This window comes from Saccopteryx bilineata, chromosome 4, assembly GCF_036850765.1.
Source record: "Saccopteryx bilineata isolate mSacBil1 chromosome 4, mSacBil1_pri_phased_curated, whole genome shotgun sequence".
NCBI classification, from domain to species: domain Eukaryota; kingdom Metazoa; phylum Chordata; class Mammalia; order Chiroptera; family Emballonuridae; genus Saccopteryx; species Saccopteryx bilineata.
Genome location: NC_089493.1, coordinates 289714292 through 289742250, shown reverse-complemented (window position 1 = coordinate 289742250; position 27959 = coordinate 289714292). Strand labels below are relative to the sequence as shown.

The window sequence follows — 27959 nt, the reverse complement described above, 5'->3', positions numbered from 1 at the left end:
CAGCACTGCGCTTGCGCCCGCCACGGATCTGGGACAGACCAGCCTTCCCCAAGTCCAAGCAGGAGGTGCGGGCTGCAGGGGCGAGAAGTCCTGGAACAAGCTGGGCGGCAACTGTGGGTGGGGCTAGCGGGGTGGGCGGTGGTTCTGGGAGGAGCAAGGGCCTTTGTGGGAGGGGTGGCGGCGATGGGCGGGGCCTTCGTGTCCCTGTGCCCAGCGGGTGCCCAAAGGTGACGTTACCAGTGCGCCGCTTGTCCTGGTGGCAGAGGCTGGTGCTCTGTTCTGCAGCAGATTCTTGCTGTCCTCGCTACCGCTGATCCGTACCGAGCGCCATGGCCCAGCCGCCTCCCGATGTCAGCGAGGACGACTGTCTCCCTGAGTATCGCCACCTCTTTTGCCCCGACCTGCTCCGGTGAGGGTCGAGTCCAGGCCTGCCTTTGGGACGCCTGGGGAGCAGGGCCGGGGACTGGAGGCACCTCTGGAATGGGACCTGTGGTTCGGGGCGTCCATGGGCTCCGGTATTTTGACCTTTGCGCTATTGAGAGCACGTTTTGTTTGTCTTGGCCAGACATGGTGGCTATTTCTGTTGGTAATTCTGGGAGGGTGGGAGTGAGGGGCTGGTGGAGGACGGCTCGTATGTTTTGAAAACATTATTCACTTACATGACAACTTTATGAATAGATCATTTTAGGCTGAAATAGGATTTCCTGAAGACCTAGAAAACCTTCAGCATTTTATTTTCCAACAAAAATCATCCACGTTTCTTGTCAACAGTCTAAATTTGATAGAGGTGCCCAGTTCATACTGGCCAAAGTCCTCCCAGATCTACAGCCTTCCCCCACTTCCCAGTTAACGGGGATTTTTTTTTAATTTTTAATTTTTTTTTCAGAGACAGAGAGTCAGAGAGAGGGATAGATAGGGACAGACAGACAGGAAGGGAGAGAGATGAGAAGCATCAATCATTAGTTTTTTGTTGTGGCACCTTAGTTGCTCATTGATTGCTTTCTCATATGTGCCTTGACCACAGGCCTTCAACAGACCGAATAAACCCTTGCTCGAGCCAGAGACCTTGAGCTCAAGCTGGTGAGCCTTGCTCAAACCAAATGAGCCCGTGCTCAAGCTGGCGACCTCGGGGTCTCAAACCTGGGTCCTCCGCATCCCAGTCCGATGCTCTATCCACTGTGCCACCACCCAGTCAGGCGGATTTTTTTTTTAAAGATTTTATTTTATTAGGCCCTGGCCGGTTGGCTCAGTGGTAGAGTGTTGGCCTGGCGTGTGGATGTCCAGGGTCCAATCCCGGTTAGGGCACACAGGAGAAATGACCATCTGCTTCTCCACCCCTCCCCTTTCTCTCTCTCTCTCTCTCACTCCTGCAGTCATGGCTCAAGTGAGTTGGCCTAGGGCACTAAAAAAATGGCTCCGGTTGCAATGGAATAGTGGCCCTATATGGACAGAACACTGCCTCCTAGTGGGCTTGCTGGGTGGATTCCGGCAGGGCGCATGCAAGAGTCTGTCTCTATACCTCCCTTTCTTTCACTAAAATAAATTATAAAAAATAAAAATAAAGATTTTATTTTATTGATTTTTACAGAGAAGAAGAGGGTGGGGGCTCCACAAGTATCAACTCATAGTAGTTTCACTTTAGTTGTTCACTGACTGCTTCTCGTATGTCTTTTTTTTTTTAAAGATTTTATTTATTTATTTATTTTATAGAAGAGGGGAGAGAGAGGAGGGGGAGGAACAGGAAGCATCAACTCCCATATGTGCCTTGACTGGGCAAGCCCAGGGTTTCGAACCGGCGACCTCAGCATTCCAGGTAGACGCTTTATCCACTGCGCCACCACAGGTCAGGCTCGTATGTGTCTTGACCTGGAAAGTCCAGGGTTTCGAACCTGCCCCCTCAACATTCCAGGTGGTTGCTATATCCGCTGTACCACCACAGGCTAGGCAACAGGGATTTTACATTTTTTAAATTTCATTTTATTTATTATTATTATTTTTTAAGTGAGAGGAGGGGAGATAGAGAGACAGACTCCCACATGTACCCTGACCGGGATGGACCCAACAACCCCACTTGCGGCTGATGTTGGAATCAGTGGAGCTGTCCTCGGTGCCCAGGGCCTACCCTTGAACCAATTGAATCACTGGCTGTGGGAGGGTAAGAGGAAGAGAAGTGGGAGAGGGAGGTAAAGAGAAGCAAATAATCACTTCTCATGTGTGCCCTGACTGGGGATTGAACCCAGATCATCTGCATGCCAGGGCAACACTACCATTGAGCAAACCGACCAAGGCCTATTTGTAGTTTTTTAGAGAGAGAGGGAGAAGAATGAGAAGCATCAACTCATAGTTGCTTCACTTTAGTTGTTCATTGATTGCTTCTTGTATATATCTTGACCCGGAGTCTCAAGCCAGTGACCTTGGGCTTCAAGCCAGCAACCTTTGGTATCATGGTGATGATCCTGCACTCAAGCCAGTGACCTCGGGGTTTTGAACCGGGGACTGCACCTTTCTGTGTTGACACTCGATCCACTGTTCCACCACCAGTCAGGCAACAGGGATTTTTTCCTTTTCTTCTTCTTTTTTTTTTTTTTTTTTTTGAGAGAGGCCAGGAGAGAGAGAGACAAGGACATCAAGCTGCTCCTGTATGTGCCCTGACTGGGAAATTGAGCCAGCAACCTCCATGCTCTGGGAGGATACTAACCAACTGAACTATCTGGCCAGGGCTTAATTTTTATTGATTTTTGTTTTTTAGAAAGACAGAGAAAGGGATGGAGAGAGAGGGAAGGAGGAAGGGAAGCATTTGTTGTTCTACTCAGTCGTGCATTTTTTTTTTTTTGGTTGCTTCCTGTGAGTGCCCTGACCAGGGATTGAACCCGCAACCTCGTCTCAGGATGACACTCAACCAACTGAGCTAACTGTCCAGGGCCAGCGACAGGGGTTGTTTTTTTTTTTAATTATTGGCCCTGGCCTCTTTCTCTCTTGCTGAACATAAAATGTTTCTTTAAAAACAGGCCCTGGCCGGTTGACTCAGTGGTAGAGTGGCGGCCTGGCGTGCAGGAGTCCTGGGTTCGATTCCCGGCCAGGGCACACAGGAGAAACGCCCATCTGCTTCTCCACCCCTCCCCCTCTCCTTCCTCTCTGTCTCTCTCTTCCCCTCCCGCAGCCAAGGCTCCATTGGAGCAAATGATGGCCCGGGCACTGAGAATGGCTCTGTGGCCTCTACCTCAGGCGCTAGAGTGGCTCTGGTCACAACAGAGCGACGCCCCGGATGGGCAGAGCATCACCCCCTCGTGGGCGTGCCGGGTGGATCCTGGTCGGGTGCATGCAGGAGTCTGTCTGACTGCCTCCCTGTTTCCAGCTTCAGAAAAAATACAAAAAAAATAAAATTATTGAGGCCCTGGCTGGTTGGCTTAGTGGTAGAGCATCGGCCCAGCATATGGGTGTCCCAGGTTTGATTCCTGGTCAGGGCACACAGGAGAAGCACCCATCTGATTCTCCACCTCTCTCCCTCTCATTTCTTTCTTTCTTTCTTTCTTTCTTTCTTTCTTTCTTTCTTTCTTTCTTTCTTTCTCTCTCTCTCTCTCTCTCTCTCTTTCTTTCTTTCTTTCTTTCTTTCCTTCTTCCCTTCCCTTCCCTTTCCTCCTTTCCCTTTCCTTCCTTCCTTCCTTCCTTCCTTCCTTCCTTCCTTCCTTCCTTCCTTCTTCCCCTCCTGGAGCCATGACTTGAATGGTTCAAGCAAAGTTGGCCCGGGCGCTGAGGATGGCTCCATGGCCTTGCCTCAGGCGCTAAAATGGCTCCAGTTGCAACAGAGCAACACTCCAGATGGGCAGAGCATCGCCCCCTAGTGGGCTTGCTGAGTGGATCCCTATCAGGTGCATGTGGGAGTCTGTCTCGCTGCCTCCCCAGTTCTCACTTAAGAAAAATACACACACACAAAAAAATATTGATCTTAGAAGAAGGCAGAGAAAGAGACAGAAACAAAACGATCTGTTCTTGTATGTGCCCTGACCAGGGATTGGATCCGCAGCCTCTATGTATGGGGACAATAGTCTAACCACCCAAGGTATCCAGGGCAACAGGGATATGTATATATATAGTTTTACTTTTTTTTTATTTTATTGATTTTAGAATGAGAGAGAGAGAGAGAGAGTCAGGGAAAGAGCAGGAGGGATCAACTCGTTGCTTCTCGTGTGTCTTGATCAGGCAAGGCCAGGGTTTTGAACCAGCAATCTCAGCATTCCAGGTCGATGCTTTATCCACTGTGCCGCCACAGGTCAGACACAACAGGGATATTTTTAAAGAGCCTCTTGTTTTCTTTCCTCAGGGATAAAGTTGCCTTCATCACAGGTGGTGGCTCTGGGATCGGGTTCCGGATTGCTGAGATTTTTATGCGGTGAGCACCCTGTTTGCTCTGTGCCCATCACCCCACCCCCACCCACTACTGACTCTCACACCTCGCCGCACGTCCTTGCTGGATCCTGGGATTCTTGGGCAAGATGCTCCTAGGTGTGGGAACCCCTCTAGGCAAGGAGCCATCTGAGAGCATCTGAAAGGGGTCAGTGCAGTCCTAGGGGAGGCAGGACTTCGGGGTCCTCTCATAGAGGTTAGTGGAGACTGTGGCTGGCACCGTCATTGTACAAAGAGGGAAGGTCCAACGGTTGAGGTAACTATTTTTATTTTTATTTTTGACAGAGACAGAAAGTCAGAGAGAGGGACGGATAGAGACAGACAGACAGGAACGGAGAGAAATGAGAAGCATCAATTTTTCGTTGTGGCACTTTAGTTGTTCATTGATTGCTTTCTCATATGTGCCTTGACCCGGGGGCTGCAGCAGACCAAGTGACCCCTTGCTCAAGCCAGTGACCTTGGGTCCAAGCTGGTGAGCTTTGCTCAAACCAGATGAGCCCATGCTCAAGCTGGCGACCTCAGGGTCTCCAACCTGGGTCTTCCGCATCCCAGTCCAACACTCTATCCACTGCACCACCTCCTGGTCAGGCCAGGTTGAGGTAACTATTGCAGAGCCCCCTGGGGCTTCCCTGAGCCAGAGTCTTGGAGGGCCCAGTTGGATGTAGAGCACTGTCTCTTGAGACACAAGTCCTGTGGCCTTAGGCCCAGGTCAGCAACCCCGACCCGGGAGAGGCCCAGAGTTAGGATGGGGTAGGGGAAAGAGAGCCCATTGATATCCTAGGAATCCTTCTCAGTTGATTTTGGATCCCCACTTTTCATACCAGAGAGGGGAGTCCCATGGGACTCGTTCATTCTAGAGGAACCTGTTTTCCAAGCTGGTGGCTTCGGGCACGTTGCTTCCCTGAGCAGAGCATGGCTAGATGGTCGGGGTCATTTTCAGGAGTAGGTAGGGCCTGCTCGACAGGTGATAGCTGCTGTTGTTACTTCCACCGCTGTGAGGCTGAGTTTGTCAGGAGGCGAAGCAGGTCAGGTACCCTGACCTCAGAAGGCTCTCTGTCCTTCTCTCCAACATCGCAGGGAAGGAGGATAAGGGCACATGGGGCCATGCCAGGGGAACCCAGCAGGCCCCATGCAGATGCCTGGGTCCCCACCCAGTGCTCACGGCTCTTTGGTGCTGTGCACACGGTGTTGGGCACAGGGCCTGCGTCCCTTTGAGGCAAGGGCCATATCCCGTTGCCAGAGAGGCCATCCCAGAACCCCTGGGACTGAGACCAGTGGCACCCACCTGAAGTCCCACCACAGTGGCTCAGCCCCACTCAGAAGCCTGTGTCCTCTGCAGCTGTACTTTCAGTCCTGGGCTGGTGGTTCAACCTGAGAGGCCTTGGGGGAAGCGGCTCTGCTTAGAGCTCTGGGCAGGAGCCCGACTGGCTGTGTCCCTTGCACCTTGCCACCCTTACTCCTGCCCTCTGGCTTTGCAGGCACGGCTGCCACACGGTCATCGCCAGCAGAAGCCTTCCAAGAGTGTCGATGGTGAGGGCGTCTCTCCTGTGCCCACCCCATCCATGGGTGGCTGTGGAGACCCAAAGCCTGGGCCTGAGGGGGCCTGAGGTCCAGAGGATGTTGACATCAAAAGCTGCTGCCCCTCTTCCAAATATTGAACTTCAGGGAAAGTTGCCTTACAGAGCATCCCTGGCTTTTTTTTAATTAAGAAAAATTTTTTAAATTATTGATTTTAGAGAGAGAGAGGAAGGGAAGGGGTGAAAGAGAGAGGAATATAGATATGTTCCTGTATGTTCCCTGACCAGGGATCGAACCAGCAACCTCTGCGCTTCCAGACAACGCTCTAACCAACCAAGCTATCCAGCCAGGGCACACCCCTGGCTTTTAAAAAAATCTAACTTTGGGGTCCTGTGAGGGGCCCTCATGTTGATTGATACTGACATCAAGGGGTCTCTGAGCCTTGCCTGGATAGCTTTTTTGGTTTGAGCATCGTCCCGAGGCAGCAGTTGCTGGTTCAATCCCCGGTCAGGGCACATACAGAAATAGATCAGTGTTTCTGTTTTTCGCTTTCTTCATTCCTCTCTCTCTAAAATCAATTTTAAAAAAAGAGAGAGAGAGAGAGGCCCTGGCCTGTTCGCTCAGCGGTAGAGCGTTGGCCCAGCATGTGGAAGTCCTGGGTTTAATTCCTGGCCAGGGCACACAGAAGAAACACCCATCTGCTTCTCTACCCTTCCCCCTCTCCTTCCTCTCTGTCTCTCTCTTCCCCTCCCACAGCCAAGGCTCCATTGGAGCAAAGTTGGCCCCGACACAGGGTGGCTCCATGGCCTCCGCCTCGTGCTAGAGTGGCTCTGGTTGCAACAGAGCAACGCTCCAGATGGGTGGAGCATTGCCCCCTAGTGGGCATGCCAGGTGGATCCTGGTTGGGCGCATGCAGGAGTCTGTTTCTCTGCCTCCCCACTTCTCATTTCAGAAAAAATACCAAAAAAAAAAAAAAGAGAGAGAGAGAGAGAGAGAGAGATCTCTGAGCTCACCTGGGTTGTAACAGTGGTCCACAAATCCCACCCATCCGGGAGGAGATTCTCATCACTGCCGCAGTAGGTGTCTGGGCAGGGACTGGAGACAGCTAGAACTGCCGTTGACCCATGACCAGCGGCCTGGAAGGTGATGTGGAGGGAGGAACCTAGGGCAGGTGGCAGGGCAGAGAGTGTTGGTGTCTTCGACATGTCCAACAGGAGTCATGGACCTAGGTGGGTGCCTGCCACCTGTACCTCACAAGACTGGTGTCCAACAACAAACCCTGGCTTCCCAGCAGAACCTGGTCATACCCTCCTCAGATCCTGGAGGGCTGTTTCCTCCTGGCCGATGCCACGATGCTGCTGCCCACCTCTTTTCTCTCTTGCTGTCTGGCTTCTAGGCTGCCAGAAAGCTATCTGCTGCCACTGGCCAGCGGTGCCTCCCTTTATCTCTGGATGTTCGATCTCCCCCAGCCATCGTGGCTGCTGTGGACCAGGCACTGAAGGAGTTTGGGAAAATCGACATTCTTATAAACTGTGAGTCACTGTTGAGTGAGGTCAGGGGGTTTCAGAGGAGTCAGCATTACCAGTCTTTCCTACTTGGAGGTCCCAGAACCTCTGTCCCGGGCTCCAGGCTACTCTCTCAGCCCAGCTCTGTTCCTTCCAAGTTATTACAGTGTGAACTCGGCTGAATCAGAATTGGAGGCACTCTAATGCCTCCTTCCCTGTCCGGCTTGGACTACCCTGAAGTCTGTATGCTCTAACTGCCCAAGGCTCCAGCACTATCTGAATCTCCTTCCATTCTGCAGGTGCGGCTGGAAACTTCCTGTGCCCAGCCAGTGCATTGTCCTTCAATGCCTTCAAGACCGTGATGGACATCGATACCTTGGGTACATTCAATGTGTCTCATGTGCTCTACCAGAAGTTCTTCCGGGTGAGTGTGCTCTTGGCTGGGGCCTCCCTTCTTTTGCCGGTCTATTCACTGACAACACCTCCACTCCACCACCATGTGTTACAGGACCACGGAGGAGTGATCGTGAACATCACTGCTACCCTGGGTACTCGGGGACAGGTGCTCCAAGTGCATGCAGGCTCTGCCAAGGCAGCCGTGGGTATGGCGCCCCATATGGTCTGCTCACCTGTGTTCCTTAGGGTCCCTCTCCTGCCTCCCTGGAGGCCAGCAGTGTCTCAGTGGGCAGTGGAGAGGCCCATCCCTGGGCCCAAGTCTCCACTTCCACCAAAGCCACTCAAGAAGGTGGGGCAAGCCTGCATTCTTCCTCATGCCCGCCTTCCTTCCCTGCAGATGCAATGACGCGGCACTTGGCTGTGGAGTGGGGTCCCCAGAACATCCGAGTCAACAGCCTTGCCCCTGGCCCTATCAGTGGCACAGAGGGGTTCCGGCGGCTAGGTAAGGCTCTTGGGAGCCCAGGCCCCACCGTGCCTCCATGGGCTCCCCTCCCACCTGGCTGGGACAAGTGCCAAGTCTTCATGATTCTCTGGAGCTGGCAAAGAGTCTGTCCTCAAGTCAGGTGAAGGCCGTTTGTGGCTAGCGTACCACTGCAATGGACAAATGGTCAGCCAGATTTGGGCAGCTGCTCCCTTGAGGTAGACACCACAGGGCTGTTGGCCTTGATGTGCGAGTCAGACACACACAAAGTGGGGCTTCCATTGGAACCTCCAGCACTGTGGCAGGGTGTATATCAAAAAGCCTTACGTTGGTTGTGTGGGAGTGTTCCTCAGTACCTGGCCTGTTCTTACAAGATGCCAGTGGTGCCCACAGCATTCTTGGCTGTGGTTTAGGGAAAGCTGGGCAGGGGAGGGTGGAGGGCCCTGGGGTCATGGGGCTCACCAGGACTGACCCCCTAGGTGGTCCCCAGGCCGGTAAGATCCTGACCAGCCCCCTGCAGAGGCTGGGGAACAAGACGGAGATCGCCCACAGTGTGCTCTACCTGGCCAGCCCTTTGGCGTCCTTTGTGACTGGGGCCTTGCTGGTTGTTGACGGTGGGGCGTGGCTGACGTTTCCTAATGACATCAAGTTGCTGGCGGATTTTGCATCCTTCTCTGCTAAACTCTAGGTGAGGTGCTACTCCTACCTTCTGAGGGGCTATTTGTGTCCATGGCCCCCCTCCCCAAATCTCTACCCAGTGGGCTGATGGTCAGTATATGGGCCCTGATGCATTTCCCCTCAATTTCTTGGGTATCTTTCTAGATGTGTTCCTGGGCACTTTTGGGCTTCCACTATCTCAACAGATCGGCCATATTTAGGGCAAGGCTCAGAGGGGTCGTCTTGGGTGATGCCAGGAGAGGGCCTAGCCCAGTGGAGCTGTACCCCAGGCCTCAAGTCCCCCTGCAAACCTAGACGGGCTTGACTGGAACCCCCTTTCTCTTTGGAAGCTCCCTGGATGACCCTCTCCAGAGGCCTGAGGGCTGGCTGAGCCCATGGGGGCAGGGGGAGGGTGCCGTTGCTCTCTGCTTTTCCTTCCTTACCCCCAGTCCTTCACGTGGCTAGCCCATGAGGCTTACTCACCCTGGTTCTCTGAGCAGCAGCTTCCTCTGAGGAAGGCTGAGGCCCTGCTTGCGCCTCTGAACCCCTCTGCCCTCCGAACCTCCTGGGTCCCCATCCCAGGGTGGTGGTAAAACGTCCCAGGACTTTGGCTGTCTCCTGTCCCTTCTGAGGGGGCGGGCATAGTGAGAGGACACCCCAGGAGTTCACGGTTCAGTCACACTGTAAAGCTAAGTTTGGAGAAGGTTTCTGTGATGACCCATTCTGCTCACCGTCATCCCAGGAGGTGGGTTGGTGGGCATAGTTTGTGGGCACAGGTGATGCTGATAAGCCCCTCTGTGGTTTGGGTGCCATCAGACATGTTCTGAGTGTCCGTGAGTGACCAGGCAGCGGGGCGGGGGTGGTGGTGGCCGTGGAGGAAGCCTAGGCTGGTAAACCAGTCACTGAGGTGAGGGCCACTCACATAGGGGTGTTCTGGAAGAGGGCAGAGGGGACTTCTGGTGTTTGCCCCCAAGGGATACCAAAGCTTGGCTGTCTGTTGCCTCTCCTGGCCACTTGTGGGTGCTGCCCAGGTGGCAGATACAGCCGCCTAGACTGTATAGGAGACGGGCCCTGGTGCCCTCTGTCCTCTCTGACCTTGGTATCTGCTGGCATTTCTGACAGGAGCTGGACAAGCTGAGCCAAGGAAGTCATCCTGAAGGGAGGCTGGTCCCCAGCCAGCCTTGGATTCCGGGGACCTGTCTCACCCAGCTGAGAACTCAAACCAGCCACCCCAGCAAAGCAGCTGAAGCAGAGACCGACCGTTTCTCTGGGATCCGCGCCGGGTCCACATTCCCTTCTCATGGCCCGTTCTCCTATGCATGGAGGAGTGGCCAGGTGGTCTGGCCAGCCTGCTGACTTGGCCCACACCACACAGATGTCTCCCGGGGCCGTTGGCATTCCAGAGCCTCCTCTAGAGTAGGGATGCAGACAAATTGCTAGGGCATGACCCTCACCCCTGTCCTAGGGTTAGGGGTTATCCCGCTTGCCTGCTCTGCCTAGCCCCAGCCTGGCTGCCTCTTCCTGCCTGTGTCCAGTGGGTGTCCCAGCGTTCCACGTTGGAGGCCCTCAGCTGTGGGTTGGCCCTCTGGCTAAGCACACATGGTTCCACCCCTTGTTAGTACCACCCATTTGTATAAGCACAGGTCCTAGAGGTTGCCCAAAAAATGCATTTCCTTAAAAAAATGATGTTTTCACTATAAAAATTTCTATTCATTGGACTTCGCAAATGTTTTTAGAAGGAAAAGGAAGATACTTTAAAAGAATCACTGGTGGTGTGGTCATTAGAGGTAGGGGTGTGTTTCCTTCCTCTGTTTTTCCTGTGAAGAGTTTAAAAAACGTTTCCTCCCTGGCCCTGGCCGGTTGGCTCAGCGGTAGAGCGTCGGCCTAGCGTGCGGAGGACCCGGGTTCGATTCCCGGCCAGGGCACACAGGAGAAGCGCCCATTTGCTTCTCCACCCCTCCGCCGCCCTTTCCTCTCTGTCTCTCTCGTCCCCTCCCGCAGCCAAGGCTCCATTGGAGCAAAGATGGCCCGGGCGCTGGGGATGGCTCTGTGGCCTCTGCCCCAGGTGCTAGAGTGGCTCTGGTCCCAACATGGCGACGCCCAGGATGGGCAGAGCATCGCCCCCTGGTGGGCAGAGCGTAGCCCCTGGTGGGCGTGCCGGGTGGATCCCGGTCGGGCGCATGCGGGAGTCTGTCTGACTGTCTCTCCCTGTTTCCAGCTTCAGAAAAATGAAAAAAAAAAAAAAAAAAAAAGTTTCCTCCCTAATGCCCGAAGCCCAGTTCTCTCTCAGGCATGTGGATCTCCCCCCACCCCAGACAGGCTGTGTGCTCCCCTGGCGGGAGGGGACCGGCTCAGACAGGCCAGTCCCCCAAGGGGGCGGTCCTAACCCTGTAGAGTTCCTGTTTGCACCTGGTCGGCTCCCTCTGCCAAGAGAGTGCTGAATGTGAACCCTCTGCCTCGGGTGATCACACTCACTGTCCCTTGTTCCAGTCCCTTCATTCTGTGAAAAGAGACCACTTTTCTGCAGGTGCAAGGGAGAGGCAGGGAAACTCCAGGGCCCTCCAAGCCAGGAGGACACCTGGCAGATGGGGCACCTTTTGCTATTTTTTTTTTAATTTTTATTTTATTTATTCATTTTAGAGAGGAGAGAGGGAGAGGGAGAGGGAGAGGGAAAGAGAGAGAGAAGGGGGAGGAGCTGGGTTTCGAACCGGCAACCTCAGCATTTCCAGGTCGACGCTTTATCCACTGCACCACCACAGGTCAGGCCACCTTTTGCTATTTAAAAGTGCTCCTTGTCAGGGAGACCAGAATGTGTTGGCATCGAGTTCACCACAAGGCAGAATGGGGCCCTATGAGACTGCTGGGAGGACAGGACGGAACAGTGAAGGCGGTTACTGGGGAGATCCAGCCAGTGAGAGGCAGAGGCAGAGGCAGTCCTGAGACCTCTCCCCCTGTATGCCAGGGAGCTTGGGACTACTCTCTGTCCCTAAGGAGCAGACCCCGAAGCATGGCCTGAGTGGAGACGGTGTCCCACCAGCGATGACCAGGCTTTGCTGCTTTTGAAGGTTAAGGAGCAGGTCCTAGGGATAAGACTTTTACTACTGTATTAGGGTTCTCCAGAGAAACAGAACCAATAGCATACGCACAGGTGTATGTGGGGTTTTTATGTATGTATGTATGTATGTATGTATGTATTTAGAGAGAGAGAGAGAGAGACTGATAGGAAGGAGAGATTATCAATACATAGTTGTGGCACCTTACCTGTTTATTGATTGCTTTCTTATATGTGCCCTGACGGGGTAGGGAGCTCCGTCTGAGCCAGCGACCCCTTGCTCAAGCCAGCAACCTTGGGCTCCAGCCAACAACCTTTGGGCTCAAGCCAGCAACCATGGGGTCATGTCTGTGATCCCACACTCAAGTTGGTGACTCCGTGCTCAAGCTGGTGAGCCTGTGCTCAAGCTGGACCAGCCCACATTCAAGCCGGTGACCTCGGGGTTTTGAACTTGGGTCCTCAGTGTCCTAGGCTGATGCTCTATCCACTGTGCCACCATCTGGTCAGGCTTAGGGGGATTATATAGGAGTCTGAGAAGTCCCATGATCTGTTTGGTTATGAGAAATCAGCCTCTGGCTTAGTCTGCCACCCAGGCTGTCACCCTGCAGGTATGGGATAGCTGCTGTGGGCTCATGGGTCACAGGCATGCCCAGCAGGCATCGCTTGCTGGGTGGTGGGGCTGGTGAGCCCCAGGTACAGGCTGGTGAGGGCCAGGTGCACAGGGTGTGACAGAAGTCCCGGCAGTGACACTTGGACTCTGGCAATTCTCCTCTTTCACATTAATCTCTAAAATTCCTCTAGAAGATGCCATGTTTTCTGAAAGGATAATTAAAAATAATTTTTTTTAATTAATTCGAGGAAGAGAGAGAGAGTTAGAGAGAGGAACATGTTCCTGTATGTGCCCTGACCCGGGATTGAACAGGCAGCCTCTGTGCTTTGGGACGATGCTCCAACCAACAGAGAGCTATCCTATCTGGCCAGGGTTGAATGGATAATTTTTTATACGTGAACCCTAGTCAGAGTTTTCTGAAACCTCATCCAGGGAAGCTGATTTACAGGCACTGCCAACTCAGCTCCTCCTACGATAGGCTGAGGGTGTAGACTTTCATCCTTTCAAAACTCTACATAAAACATCAGCCAAAGTAGAGGGCTGCCAACCACAAAAAGACTACCATTTGGGGTACTGTCTTACAGCCTCCTTTCTCATCTCAGGGAGCAGATGCACATATTAAAAAGCATTTAGCCCTGGCCAGATTGCTCAGTGGATAGAGCATCGGCTTGGTGTATGGATGTTCTGGGTTTGATTCCTGGTCAGAGCACACAGAAGAAGCAACCATCTGCTTCTCTTCCCTCATTTACCCCTTCTCTCTTTCCCTCCCACAGCTATGGCTCAATTGGTTCAAATGAGTTGACCCTGGGTGCTGAGGAGGTGCCATGGAGCCTCCATCTCAGGCACTAAAATTAGCTGAGTTGCCGAGCAATGGCCTTTGATGGGCAGAGCATCACTAGTAGGGGGCTTGCTGAGTGGATCTTAGTTGGGGTGCGTGCAGGAGTCTGTCTCTCTGTCTCCCTCCTCTCACTTAAAAATAATTGTATGGTACAATATCTGCAAATTAATAAACTTGATAAACCACATAAAATGAAAGATAAAACACATGATCATATCAATAGATACAGAAAAAGCACTTTTTAATATCCAGCATCTATTTATGATTAAAAAAAAAAACTCCCAGCAAAGTGGGAATAGAGGGAACATACCTAAATATAATAAAGGTTATATATGACAAACCCAAAGCCAACATACTCAATGGGCAAAAACTATAAGCATTTCTCTTAAGATCAGGGACAAGTCAAGGATGTCTGCTATGAGCATTCTTATTCAACATAGTACTAGAAGTCCTGTCCACAGCAATCAACAAGAAGAAATTAAAGACGTTTATATTGGAAAGGAAGAAGTAAAACTATCATTATTTACAGATGATATGATACTGTATATAGAGAACCCTAAGGGTTCACACACATGAAAAATACTAGAACTGACAGATGAATTCAGCAAAGTAGCAGGATATAAAATATCTGAAATAAGTTGCATTTTTATACAGCAATAATGAACTATAAGGGAAACTAAGAAAGCAATCCCATTCACAATTGCTTTTTTTTTTTTTTTTTTAATTTTAGTGAGAGGAGAGGAGGCAGAAGAACACACTCCCACATGTACCCTGACCAGGATCCACCAGCAAGCCCACTAGGAGGTGATGCTCTGTCCATCTGGGGCCATTGCTCTGTTGCTCAGCAACCAAGCCATTATTTTAGTGCCTAAGGTAAAGGTTACAGAGCCATCTTCAGCGCCCGAGGCCAACACACTGAAACAAATCAAGCCATGTCTGTGAGTAGGGAAGAGAGAGAGAAAAATGGGAGGGATGGAGAAGCAGATGGTTGCCTTTGCTGTGTGCCCTGACGGGAAGTCAAACCTAGGACATTCACATTCCAGGCTGATGCTCTACCATGGAGCCAACCAGCCATGGCTCACAATTGCTTCAAAAAGAATAAAATACTGCCTGGCCTGTGGTGGCACAGTGGATAAAGTGGTGACCTGGAATGCTGAGGTCACCGGTTCGAAACCCTGGGCTTGCCCAGTCAAGGCACATATGGGAGGTGATGCTTCCTGCTCCTCTCCCCTTTCTCTCCCCCACCCCAAAATGAATAAAAGCTTTAAAAATTAAAAAAAAAAAGAATAAAATACCTATGAACTTAACCAAAAATGTAAAAGACCTGCACTTGGAAAATTATAAGACACTGAAGAAGAAATTGAAGAAGATACAAGTAAGTGGAAGCATATACTATGTTGATGGACAGGAAGAATTAACATTAGTAAAATGTCCATATCACCCAAAGCAATCTATAAATTCAATGCAATTCCTATCACAATACCAATAGCATATTTCACAGAACTAGGACAAATAATTCTAAAATTTTATATGGAGCCACAAAAGTCCTCGAATAGCCACAGCAATCTTGAGAAAGAAGAACAAAGTTGGAGGAATCACGCTACCTGATATCAAACTATACTACAAGGCCATAGCAATCAAAACAACATGATATTGGCATAAAAACAGACATACATCATTGGAACAGAATAGAGAACCCAGAAAGAAACCCATGTTTTTATAGTCAATATTTGACAAAGGCAGAAAAAAACATACAATGGGATAAAGATAATCTACTCAATAAATCAGGGGTCCCCAAACTACGGCCCGCGGGCCACATGCAGCCCCCTGAGGCCATTTATCCGGCCCCCGCCGCACTTCCAGAAGGGGCACCTCTTTCATTGGTGGTCAGTGAGAGGAGCATAGTTCCCATTGAAATACTGGTCAGTTTGTTGATTTAAATTTACTTGTTCTTTATTTTAAATATTGTATTTGTTCCCTTTTTTTTTTTTTTACTTTAAAATAAGATATGTGCAGTGTGCATAGGGATTTGTTCATTTTTTTTTTTTTATAGTTTGGCCCTCCAACGGTCTGAAGGACAGTGAACTGGCCCCCTGTGTAAAAAGTTTGGGGACCCCTGCAATAAATGATGTTGGGAAAATTGGACAGATACATACCAAAAAAACCCAAAAAAACAAAACTAGACCCCTTACACCAGTGGTCCCCAACCCCCAGGCCGTGGACTGGTACCGGTCCATGGGCCATTTGGTATTGGTCCACAGAGGAAGAATAAATAACTTACATTATTTCCGTTTTATTTATATTTAAGTCTGAACGATGTTTTATTTTTTTAAAAATGACCAGATTCCCTCTGTTACATCCGTCTAAGACTCACTCTTGACACTTTTCTCAATCACGTGATACATTTATTTATCCGTCCCACCCTAAAGGCCAGTCCGTGAAAATATTTTCTGACATTAAACCAGTCCATGGCCCAAAAAAGGTTGGGGACCACTGCCTTACACCACACAGAAGAATAAACTCAAGCACTGGCCAGGTAGCTCAGTTGGTTAGAGCACTGTTCTGAGATGCCAAAGTTGCAGGGGTTCAATCCCTGGTCAGGGTACATACAAGAATCAACCAATGAATGCATAAATAAGGGGAACAACAAATAGATGTCTCTCTCCCTTTCTTCCTTCCCCTCTCTCTCTAAAATCAACCAATCAAAAAAAAATTTTAAAGATAGTTTGTAAGAATAAACTCAAAATGGATTAAAGACTTAAATGTTAGATTCAAAATCATAAAAATCCTAGAAGAAAACATAGGCAGTAAAATCTCAGACATTTCTCATAGCAATAATTTTTTTCTGATTTTCACCTTGAGCACAAAAGAAGAAACAACTAGGGCTATGTCAAACAAAGTGTTTTTGCACACCAAAGGAAACTATCAACAAAGAAAAGGGGAAGCCACTGAATAGGAGAATATATTTACCTATACATCTGCTAAGAGCTTAATATCCAAACTTATTAGGAACTTATAAAACTCAACCAGCCTTGTCCGGTTGGCTCAGTGGTAGAGCGTTGGCCTGGCGTGCAGGAGTCCCGGGTTCGATTCCCGGCCAGGGCACACAGGAGAAGCACCCATCTGCTTCTCCACCCCTCCCCCTCTCCTTCCTCTCTGTCTCTTTCTTCTCCTCCTGCAGCCAAGGTTCCATTGGAGCAAAGTTAGCCCGGGTGCTGGGGATGGCTCTATGGCCTCTGCCTCAGGCGCTAGAATGGCTCTGGTTGCAACAGAGCATCGCCCCCTGGTGGGCATGCTGGGTGGATCCCAGTCGGGCGCATGCAGGAGTCTGTCTGACTGCCTCCCCGTTTCCAGCTTCAGAAAAATACAAACAAACAAACAAACAAAAACCTCAACACCAATAAAACAAACAATTTAATTAAGAAATGGGCAAAGAGCCCCAGCTGGATATGCAAAGGCTGCCGGTTCAATCCCCAGTCAGGGCACATACAGAAACAGATTGATGTTTCTGTCTCTCTCTCTCTCTCTCTGAACTCACTTGGCCTGACCTGTGGTGGCGCAGTGGATAAAGCACTGACCTGGAATGCTGAGGTCACCAGTTCAAAACCTTGGGCTTTCCTGGTCAAGGCATATATGGGACTTGATGCTTCCTGTTCTTCCCCTCTTCTCTCTCTCTCTCTCTCTCTTTTTTGTATTTTTCTGAAGCTGGAAACGGGGAGAGACAGTCAGACAGACTCCTGCATGTGCCCGAAGGGGATCCATCTGACACGCCCACCAAGGGCGAAGCTCTGTTCACCAGGGGGCGATGCTCTGCCCCTCCAGGGCGTAGCTCTGCCGCGACCAGAGCCACTCTAGCGCCTGGGGCAGAGGCCAAGGAGCCATCCCCAGCCCCCGGGCCATCTTTGCTCCAATGGAGCCTTGGCTGCGGGAGGGGAAGAGAGAGACAGAGAGGAAGGGGGGGTGGAGAAGCAAATGGGCGCTTCTCCTATGTGCCCTGGCCGGGAATCGAACCCGGGTCCCCTGCACGCTAGGCCGACGCTCTACCGCTGAGCCAACCGGCCAGGGCTCTTCTCTCTCTTATCTCTCTAAAATGAATAAAGTCTTATTTTTTTTTTAAACTTAAAAAGAAATTATTTAGAAAAATTTTTTTAAAAAAATCAATTAATAAAAATATTTTTAAATTTTATTTTTATTCATTTTAGAGAGGAGAGACAGAGAGAGAGAGGAGAGACAGAGAGAGAGAGGAGAGACAGAGAGAGAGAAGGGGGAGGAGCTGGAAGCATCAACTCCCATATGTGCCTTGACCAGGCAAGCCCAGGGTTTCGAACCGGCGACCTCAGCATTTCCAGGTCGATGCTTTATCCACTGCGCCACCACAGGTCAGGCAATTAATAAAAATATTTTTAAAAGAGAGAAATGGGCAAAGGGCCTGAATGGAAACTGCTCCAAAGTGGACATAGAGACAGCCAATAGACATATGAAAAGAGGCTCAATGTCATTAATCATTAGAGAAGTGCAAATTAAAACCACAATGAGCCTGACCAGGCGGTGGCGCAGTGGATAGAGCGTCGGACTGGGATGCAGAGGACCCAGGTTCAAGACCCTGAGGTCGCCAGCTTGAGCACGGGCTCATCTGACCAGGCGGTGGCGCAGTGGATAGAGCGTCAGACTGGGATGCAGAGGACCCAGGTTCAAGACCCCGAGGTCGCCAGCTTGAGCACGGGCTCATCTGGTTTGAGCAAAAGCCCACCAGCTTGAACCCAAGGTTGCTGGCTCCAGCAGGGGGTTACTCGGTCTGCTGAAGGCCCGCGGTCAAGGCACATATGAGAAAGCAATCAATGAACAACTAAGGTGTTGCATCGTGCAATGAAAAACTAATGATTGATGCTTCTCATCTCTCTCTGTTCCTGTCTGTCTGTCCCTGTCTATCCCTCTCTCTGACTCTCTGTCTCTGTAAAAAAAAAACAAAAAAACAAAAAACCACAATGAGCCTGACCTGTGGTGGCACAGTGGATAAAGCGTCGACCTGGAAATGCTGAGGTCGCCGGTTCGAAACCCTGGGCTTGCCTGGTCAAGGCACATATGGGAGTTGATGCTTCCTGCTCCTCCCCCCCTTCTCTCTCTCTCTCTGCCTCTCCCTCCTTTCTAAAATGAATTAAAAAAAAAAAAAAAAAAAAACACAATGAGATATCACCTCACACCTGTCAGAATAGCTGTCATCAATAAATCAACAAACAACAGGTGTTGGCGAGGATGTGGAGAAAAGGGAACCCTTGTGCACTGTTGGTGGGAATGCAGATTGTTGCAGCCACAGTGGAAAGCAGTAGGAAGTTACCTCAAAAAATTAAAAATGGAACTGCCTTATGACCCAGCAAATCCACTACTAGGAATATATCCTAAGAAAAGTGAAACAGTGCCCTGGTAGCTTAGTTGGTTAGAGCGTCATCCTGATATGCCAAGGTTGCAGGTTCAATCCCTGGTCAGGATAATATACAAGAATCAACCTATGAATGCATAAATAAGTGGGACAACAAATTGATGTTTCTCTCTGCCTTCCTCTTTCTCTAAAATCAATAATAATAAAAAACCTGAAACACTAATTTGAAAGAATGTATGCACTCCTATGTTCATTGCAGCACTATTTATAATAGCCAAGATTTAGAAACAGCCCACTCATCAGTAAATGAGTGAATAAAAAAAAAGCTGTGGTACATTTACAAAATGGAACACTACTCAGCTACAAAAAAGAAGGAAATCTTACTTTTCATGGTAGCACGGATGGACCTGGATAGTATTATGCTAGGTGAAATAAGTCAGTCAGAGAAAGGTAAGTACCATGTAATTTTACTTATATATAATTATACTTATGTATAATCTAATGAACAAAATAAACTCACAAACAAATAGAAACAGACTCATAGGTACAGAGAACAGACTGACAGCTGTCAGAAGATAAGGGGGTTAGGAGCTGGGTGAAAAATGTGAAGAGATTAAGCAAAGAAAAAAACTTAGACACAGCCTGACCTGTGGTGGTGTAGTGGATAGAGTGTCAACCTGGGATGCTGCGGTCCCAGGTTCTAAACCCTGAGGTCACTGGCTTGGGTTGCTGGCTTGAGTGTGGTATCACTGACATGAACCCATAGTCCAGGGGTCCCCAAACTACAGCCCACGGGCAGCATGCGGCCCCCTGAGGCCATTTATCCGGCCCCCGCTGCACTTCCGGAAGGGGCACCTCTTTCAGTGGTGGTCAGTACTGTATGTGGCGGCGCTGCAAAGCGCTGTCGCTCACGTACAGTACTATTAATACTTCCGTTGATGCGGGACGCACGCATCACGCATGGCTCCGGAAGTGCGTCATATCACTTGTTACGGCTAGCAGTGACAAATATGGAACTGGACATTTACCATCTCATTAGCCAAAAGCAGGCCCATAGTTCCCATTGAAATACTGGTCAGTTTGTTGATTTAAATTTACTTGTTCTTGCCTGACCAGGCGGTTGCGCAGTGGATAGAACATCGGACTGGGATGCAGAGGACCCAGGTTCGAGACCCTGAGGTCACCAGCTTGAGCGCGGGCTCATCTGGTTTGAGGAAAAGCCCACCAGCTTGAACCCAAGGTCGCTGGCTCCAGCAAGGGGTTACTCGGTCTGCTGAAGGCCCGCGGTCAAGGCACGTATGAGAGAGCAATCAATGAACAACTAAGGTGTTGCAATGCACAATGAAAAACTAATGATTGATGCTTCTCATCTCTCTCTGTTCCTGTCTGTCCCTGTCTATCCCTCTCTCTGACTTACTCTCTGTCTCTGTAAAAAATAAACAAATAAATTAATTAAATTTACTTGTTCTTTATTTTAAATATTGTATTTGTTTCGGTTTTGTTTTTTTACTTTAAAATAAGATACGTGCAGTGTGCATAGGGATTTGTTCATAGTTTTTTTTTATAGTCCGGCCCTCCAACAGTCTGAGGGACAGTGAACTGGCCCCCTGTGTAAAAAGTTTGGGGATCCCTGCCATAGTCGATGGCTTAAATCCCAAGGTCGCTGGCTTGAGCCCAAGGGTTCAAGGGGTCACTGGCTCAGCTGGAGCCCCTCGGTCAAGGCACATATAGGAAGCAGTTGGGAGATGGCAGAGGTTGCCTAAGTCTGATGATCTTCCCATGCTCCCCCCTTATATCTGGGGCCAGGACTCTGCCCGACTCAGCTCTTCTGTGGTAGGAACCATGGTTAAGACTGGATCCTTCTTTGGAATTCCGTTTTCTTGGCTCGTGCCAATGAGGCCCTTGAGTGAAACAGACCGCACAGACAGGGCATTGCTGCTTTCCTATTTAACACTGTGGTTTAGGTCTCTGGAATGAGCCCCAGGTTACCTTATCAGAAGGCAGAGGTTTATAGGACTTTAGTCTTCATTAACTAGTTATCGCTGGCATTATTTTCTCAGGTGACAAATGTAATCAGTACAGATTTCATTAATTGAAGTCTCAGTGGATAACGTTTCCAGGTTTTGTATTATAGAATTGTACACCTGAAACGTATAGAATTTTATTAACCAATGTCACCCTAATAAATTAAATTAAAAAATAAAGTTTCATTAATAAAGTATAGTAAAAAAATAACATTTTCTCGGTATTGGAGGTTTTGAAGTACCTTGTCACATCCATTTGTCAGAGTATCTTGACAACAAGACAAATACCTGATGGGTGTCTATTGAAGAAGAAATGAAAAATATGGAGAATTAACTTTAAAAAATGTATTGTACCCTGGTCAAGTAGCTCAGTTGGTTAGAATGTCAACCTGATATGCCAAGTTTGTAGGTTCAATCCCCGGTCAGGGCACATACAAGTCAACTGCTGAGTACATGGACAGGTAGAACAACAGATTGATGTTTCTCCCAAATCAATAAAAACTTTTTAAATTTATTGGGTTTTGTTGGGTTTTTTTTGTTTGTTTTTTAGAGAAAGAGAGAGAGAATAAAAAACATCGACTTTTTGTTCCACCTATTTACGCATTCATTAGTTGACTCTTGTATGTGCCCTGACTGGGGTTCAAACCCACAACCTTGGCATATTGGGACGACACTCCAACTGAGCTACCAGGCCAGGGCAGAATTAACTTTTAACTTTTCTATCATCCCTTGTAATCTGGACAATTTTTACACAATGGGAAGAGTATGATGTGGATTAGATCTTCACGTCTTTGGAAAATATGACATAAGGCTTGAGGAAAAGATGTTCTGAATCCATGCCATGTGCAAACTTCTCACTGCCCCTTGGTCCACAGCTGTGATTTTGGCTGCCGGGACGGTGTGGTGCAGGCGTCCCCAAACTAGGCCCGCGGGCCGCAATTTGGCCCCCTAAGGCCATTTATCCAGCTCCCGCTGCACTTCCAGAAGGGGCAACTCTCTCATTGGTGGTCAATGAGAGGAGCACTGTATGTGGGAGCCCTCCAATGGTCTGAGGGACAGTGAACTGGCCCCCTGTGTAAAAAGTTTGGGGACCCCTGGGTGGTTGTGGAATGTGGGCTACAGAGTGGGTTACAAAGTGCTCAGGGCACAGTGGGGATTACAGATGCCTGTCTTCATAGGAAGATGGCAGCAGGTGCCAGCAACTTCAGAGTGAAATGGTAAAATGGGAAAATTATCCAAACTTTGACTGAGTCAGGAAGAATTAAGTTGCGCCTTTCAAACTCATGTTTTATTTTACTCTAAATATATGTACTTGACTAAATTTGAAGGTGAGAAAAAAAATCCTTTCCCACTGAATAAAATATCAGTAAACATGAGTGAGGATCTGTTCTCTCAACTGCTGGAGGCTACAGGAGGAGAGTGTGACCTAGATCTAAAATGGACTTCTCTCTACAAAATGTTAAATTTCTGTTCAAAATTGTAAATTAAAAATATTTGGCTCTGACCTGTGGTGGCAAGGTGGATAAAGCATCAATCTGGAATGCAGAGGTCACTGGTTCAAAACCCTGGGCTTGCTTGGTCAAGGCACATATGAGAAGCAACTATGGGTTGATGCTTCCTGCTCCTCCCCCACCACTTTTCTCTCTCTCCTCTCTTTAAAATCAATAAATTATTTTTTTTCTTTTAGCGAGGAAGAGAGAGAGGGACAGATAGGGACAGATAGACAGGAAGGAGAAAGATGAGAAGCATCAGTTCTTCATTGTGGCACTTTAGTTGTTCATTGATTGCTTTCTCATATGTGCCTTGACCGGGGAAGCTCCAGCTGAGCCAGTGACCCCTTGCTCAAGCCAGCGACCTTGGCCTTCAAGCCAGTGACCTTTAGGAGCAGGAAGCATCAACTCACAGTAGTTGCTTCTCATATGTGTTTTGACCAGGCAAGCCTGGGGTTTTGAACCAGTGACCTCAGCATTCCAGGTCAACACTTTATCCACTGTCCCACCACAGGTCGACGCCAGTGACGTTTAGACTCTAAACAGCGACCATGGGGTCATGTCTATGATCTCACGCTCAAACCAGCAACCTTAGGGTTTTTTTTTTTAATAAATAAATTTTTATTTAAATGGGGTGACATCAATAAATCAGGGTACATATATTCAAAGAAAACATTTCCAGGTTATTTTGTCATTTAGTTCTGTTGCATACCCATCACCCAAAGAGAGATCGTCCTCCGTCACCCTCTATCCAATTTTCTTTGTACCCCACCCCCTCCCCCCCTTCCTCCTTCCCTACCCCCACCCCCCGTAACCACCACACTCCTGTCCATGTCTCTTAGTCTCACTTTTATGTCCCAACAATGTATGGAATCCTGCAGTTCTTGTTTTTTTTCTGATTCGCTTATTTCACTCCGCATAATGTTATCGAGATTCCACCAATCTGCTGTAAGTGATCCGATGTCATAATTTCTTCTAGCTGACTAGTATACCATGGTGTATATGTGCCCCATCTTCTTTATCCAGCCTTCTATTTTTTTTTTTTACAGTGATTAAAAGCCTTTAAGCAAACTCTTGGCCAATACAGCAAGAATCCATAAAAGAGTAGTGTCCTTAACATGTTCACCAAGTCCAAGTTGGCCCCATCACCATGCCAAATCCCTGAAAAATGCAACCCAACCACAGTTCAGTCTGTTAGGATCTGTCACAGGGAGCAGGAGTCCAGGAAAAGTCCACATCCAGGAAAAGTCCGTATGGCACCAGAATTGTCACCATTCTATACTTTGCAGCTCATGTCCAAGTCCCAGTGACCGCTGCTTCTAGCTGGTAATGATTCAGGTAGACTGGAGAAGCTGTTTGCAGCATGCGTGGATATGGAGCTTCTGTTCTCCTCTGCCTGGAGAGATGAGACCAGGTAGCTTTTCCCTGGAGCTCTGCGATGTGGCGTGGTAAAGAGAACCTTGGGATACACTAAGCAGTCTCGGTGTGGCTTCTTCAGTGTTCCTTGGTTGAAGAGTCCTCTTAGTTTAGTCCAAAGTTGGTTTTTCCAGATGATAGTTCTTAAAATTAGTTTGTATTCCATTTTGGTTCTGGGAGGTAGATGTTGGTACGTCCGCCTACTCCAGCGCCATCTTGTCTTTTTCGCGACCTTAGGGTTTTGAACCTGGGTCCTCTGTGTCCCAGGTTGATGCTATCGGATATAGTCTATCCATTGCACCACCGCTTAGTCAGGCTTGCTTGCTTTTCTTTTTTTTAGAGAGAAAGAGAGAGAGAAGATAGAATCAGAAAGAGAGAAGAGAGAAAGAGGGGGGGAAAGCGGGAAACATCAACTCATAGTAATTGCTTCCTGTATGTGCCTTGAGTTGGCAAGCCCAGGGTTTTGAATTGGCAACCTCAGTGTTCCAGGCTGACACTTTATCCACTGCGCCACCACAGGTCTGGCTAAATAAAATATTTTTTAAAAACTTGTCTAGCAGTGTTTGTTTATAGCTCGACTGAAGTATGATTGACATGCAATAAACTGCACTTATGTAAAGTGTATAATTTGATGAATTCTGAATATATCTGTCCCTGTGCAACCATCACAACAATCATAATAAGGAACATACTCATCACCTGCGAACGACTTCCTTCAGTCCCTTGGTAATCTTGCCCCCTTCTTCCTCCTTCCCCTTATCCTCAGATGACAGTGCTGGAACACAGGTAAGCCATCCAAGATGACAGCTCAGGGCTTGAGAAGGCAAGAACCAGAGGCGGATTGAACGGTGGGCGCACCGGATGCGCCCTGGGCCCCGACTTCTGAAGCACCCTGCGAAACCCCAACTTGATACTTTTTGTAATGACACCAAGTTTGGTTTCATATGTGCGATTTCAACATTAATAGTACATAATATTTTTTATTTATTTAAAAATATGGTTACGATGTATTTTTATTCTCTCTCTCTCTCTTTTTTTTAAGGGGCCTAATATTTTCTTCTGCGCCTGGGGCTTCAACTGACCTTACTCCGCCTCTGGCAAGAACAGCTAGAAAGGGGATGGCCGTGTGGAAGAAAAGGAGGGGATTGACACATCTGGCTGAAAGGTGGAAACAGTAGGAAGAGGTACTGGGCACTCGGCTGGGTCCAGGACCCCTTTTTAGGGAGCCCAGTCAGTGCAGGCTGTTTGGTGGCCCTGCTCCTTTACTCTGGTCCCTGTCACAGGGCTATGGCAGGCCCGTTTTTCTTTCTCTAGCATAGAGTTTAGTCCCTGTCCTGATGTCTGTCTCCAGGTCCACCAGGGCTACCCTTGGCCAGCTGCCCCAAAGCACCCTGCACGAGGCCCCCATTTGACCACTGGCTGGATCAGCCCTGGGCGGCGTGCTCTGGGATGCAAGATTCTCTATAAGCAATGGCCTAATGTACCAGTGGTCCCCAACCCCCGGGCTGCAGACCGGTACCGGTCCGTGGGCCATTTGGTACCAGTCCACAGAGAAAGAATAAATAACTTACATTATTTCCGTTTTATTTATATTTAAGTCTGAACGATGTTTTATTTTTAAAAAATGACTAGATTCCCTCTGTTACATCCGTCGAAGACTCACTCTTGACACTTGTCTTGTAAGTTCGACAATTATATTTAAAAATATCACAGTTGTTTTTTTTTTTAACAGAGACAGAGAGAGTCAGAGAGAGGAATAGACAGGGACAGACAGACAGGAACGGAGAGATGAGAAGCATCAATCATTAGTTTTTCTTTGCGCATTGCGACACCTTAGTTGTTCATTGATTGCTTTCTCATATGTACCTTGACCGCGGGCCTTCAGCAGACTGAGTAACCCCTTGCTCGAGCCAGCAACCTTGGGTCCAAGTTAGAGAGCTTTTGCTCAAACCAGATGAGCCCACGTTCAAGTTGGCGATCTCGGGGTCTCGAACCTGGGTCCTTCCGCATCCCAGTCCGACACTCTATCCACTGCGCCACCACCTGGTCAGGCAAAAAATATTACAGTTTTTAAGCCAGTCGCATAATTTTATTTTGTGCATTTATCCATCCCACCCTAAAGGCCGGTCCGTGAAAATATTTTCTGAAATTAAACCGGTCCGTGGCCCAAAAAAGGTTGGGGACCACTGTAACGTACAGCCTGGCATGGTCCTCAGCACTCCCTGAGGGGAGACTCTGCCACGGAAACATCTGGAACTGTCCTTTTTTGGGAGGGCGGCTTCTTCAGACAGAACCTGCTCCTCAACTCTGATCATCACTCCACTTTTTTTTTTTTACAGAGACAGAGGGATAGACAGACAGGAACGGAGAGAGATGAGAAGCATCAATCATCAGTTTTTCGTGTGGCACCTTAGTTGTTCATTGATTGCTTTCTCATATGTGGGTTATTTTTTTCTCTACAGAGACAGAGAGAGAGTGAGAGAGAGGGATAGACAGGGACAGACAGACAGGTACGAAGAGAGATGAGAAGCATCAATCATTAGTTTTTCATTGTACGTTGCAACACCTTAGTTGTTCATTGATTGCTTTCTCATATGTGCCTTGACGGCGGGCCTTCAGCAGACCAAGTAACCCCTTGCTCAAACCAGCGACTTTGAGTCCAAGCTGGTGAGCTTTTGCTCAAAGCAGATGAGCCCACGCTCAAGCTGGTGACCTCGGGGTCTCGAACCTGAGTCCTCTGCATCCCTGTCCGACGCTTTATCCACTGCGCCACTGCCTGGTCAGGCCATCACTCCACTTTTTACACAAATTACTTTCAAAAATTACAATGAAATGTCTGATAGAGGTGACTTCACAAATAGATGAGGAAAGAACAGATAGTTTGGGGAAACTGGCTCATCAAGTGAGAAAAATAAAGTCAGTTCCTTACTTTACATCACATTGAAACAGAAAAACTCCAAATGGCTTAAGCTATAGCATGAAAGGGAAAACTATAAATACAGGCAGAAATCTTTGAGACTGTGTAAAGGGTTTATTTACTTAATTTTAAAAGTGTTAACCTGACCAGGGAGTGGCGCAGTGGTTAGAGTGTCAACCTGGGACATTAAGGACCCAGGTTCGAAACTCTGCGGTTGCCGGTTGAGCGTGGGATCATAGACACGAGCCCTTGGTGGCTGGCTTGAGCCCACCAAAGGTCACTGGCTTGAGTAAGGCGTCACTGGCTCAGCTGGAGACCCCTGCCCCACCCGCTGGTCAAGGCATGTATGAGAAAGCAATCAATGAACTGAAGTGTGGCAACAACGATTTGATGCTTTTCATTTCTCTCCTCTCCTGTTTGTCCCTCTGTCTGTCGCTCGCTAAAAAAATTAAAAAATTAAGTGTTTAATTACAAAGTTTAAAAAATATGTGGACAAGATTTAATAACAACACAAAGACGAGAAACACCCACATTTTACCAGTGGGTTCACCTTTGCTCTATCTGTTTTTTTTTTGTTTTTTTTTTTTTACAGAGGTAGAGATAGACAGGGACAGACAGACAGGAACGGAGAGAGATGAGAAGCATCAATCATCAGTTTCTCGTTGCACGTTGCGACTTCTTAGTTGTTCATTGATTGCTTTCTCACATGTGCCTTGACCGCGGGCCTTCAGCAGACCGAGTAACCCACTGCTGGAGCCAGCGACCTTGGGTCCAAGCTGGTGAGCTCTTTGCTCAAGCCAGATGAGCCCGCGCTCAAGCTGGCGACCTCGGGGTCTCGAACCTGGGTCCTTCCGCATCCCAGTCCGGTGCTCTATCCACTGCGCCACCACCTGGTCAGGCTGCCTTTTTTTTTTTTAAGATTCTATTTATCAGTGGTACAGTGGATAGAGAGAGCATTGGCCTGGGATGCTGAAGACACAGGTTCAAAACCCCAAGGTTGCTGGCTTGAGCAAAAGGTCACTGGCTCAGCTGGAGCCCCCAGTCAAGGTATATTTGAGAAAGCAATCAATAAACAGCTAAGAAGATTTAATTTATTGATCTTTAGAGAGGGGAGTGAGAGTGAAAGGCGGGGGTGGGGGTGGGAAGGAGCAGGAAGCATCAAGTCATAGTTACTTTTCTTATGTGCCTTGACCAGGCAACCCCAGGGCTTCAGATCTGCAACTTCAGCATGGAGGAGCAGGAAGCATCCACTCATAGTAGTTGCTTCTCGTATG

The 27959-nt window shown here is 48.7% G+C and overlaps 1 protein-coding gene across 1 annotated transcript; it reads left to right on the top strand.

Moving 5' to 3' along the window:
* The first annotated feature begins 209 nt into the window (after positions 1-209).
* Positions 210-10676, top strand: DECR2 (2,4-dienoyl-CoA reductase 2). Its single transcript, XM_066275428.1, has 9 exons — positions 210-409; positions 4322-4390; positions 5883-5934; positions 7319-7454; positions 7727-7851; positions 7936-8029; positions 8221-8325; positions 8784-8992; positions 10084-10676. The coding sequence occupies exons 1-8, from the start codon at positions 330-332 to the stop codon at positions 8990-8992; spliced, it is 870 nt and encodes a 289-aa protein (XP_066131525.1). The 5' UTR covers positions 210-329; the 3' UTR covers positions 10084-10676.
* Positions 10677-27959: the final 17283 nt, after the last annotated feature.

Coding starts and splice junctions, on each gene's coding strand:
- DECR2 (XM_066275428.1), top strand. CDS start 330: ATGGCCCAGCCGCCTCCCGATGTCAGCGAGGACGACTGTCTCCCTGAG. Junction 5,935..7,318: donor GCCTTCCAAGAGTGTCGATG/GTGAGGGCGTCT, acceptor TCTGGCTTCTAG/GCTGCCAGAAAGCTATCTGC. Junction 7,455..7,726: donor AATCGACATTCTTATAAACT/GTGAGTCACTGT, acceptor TCCATTCTGCAG/GTGCGGCTGGAAACTTCCTG.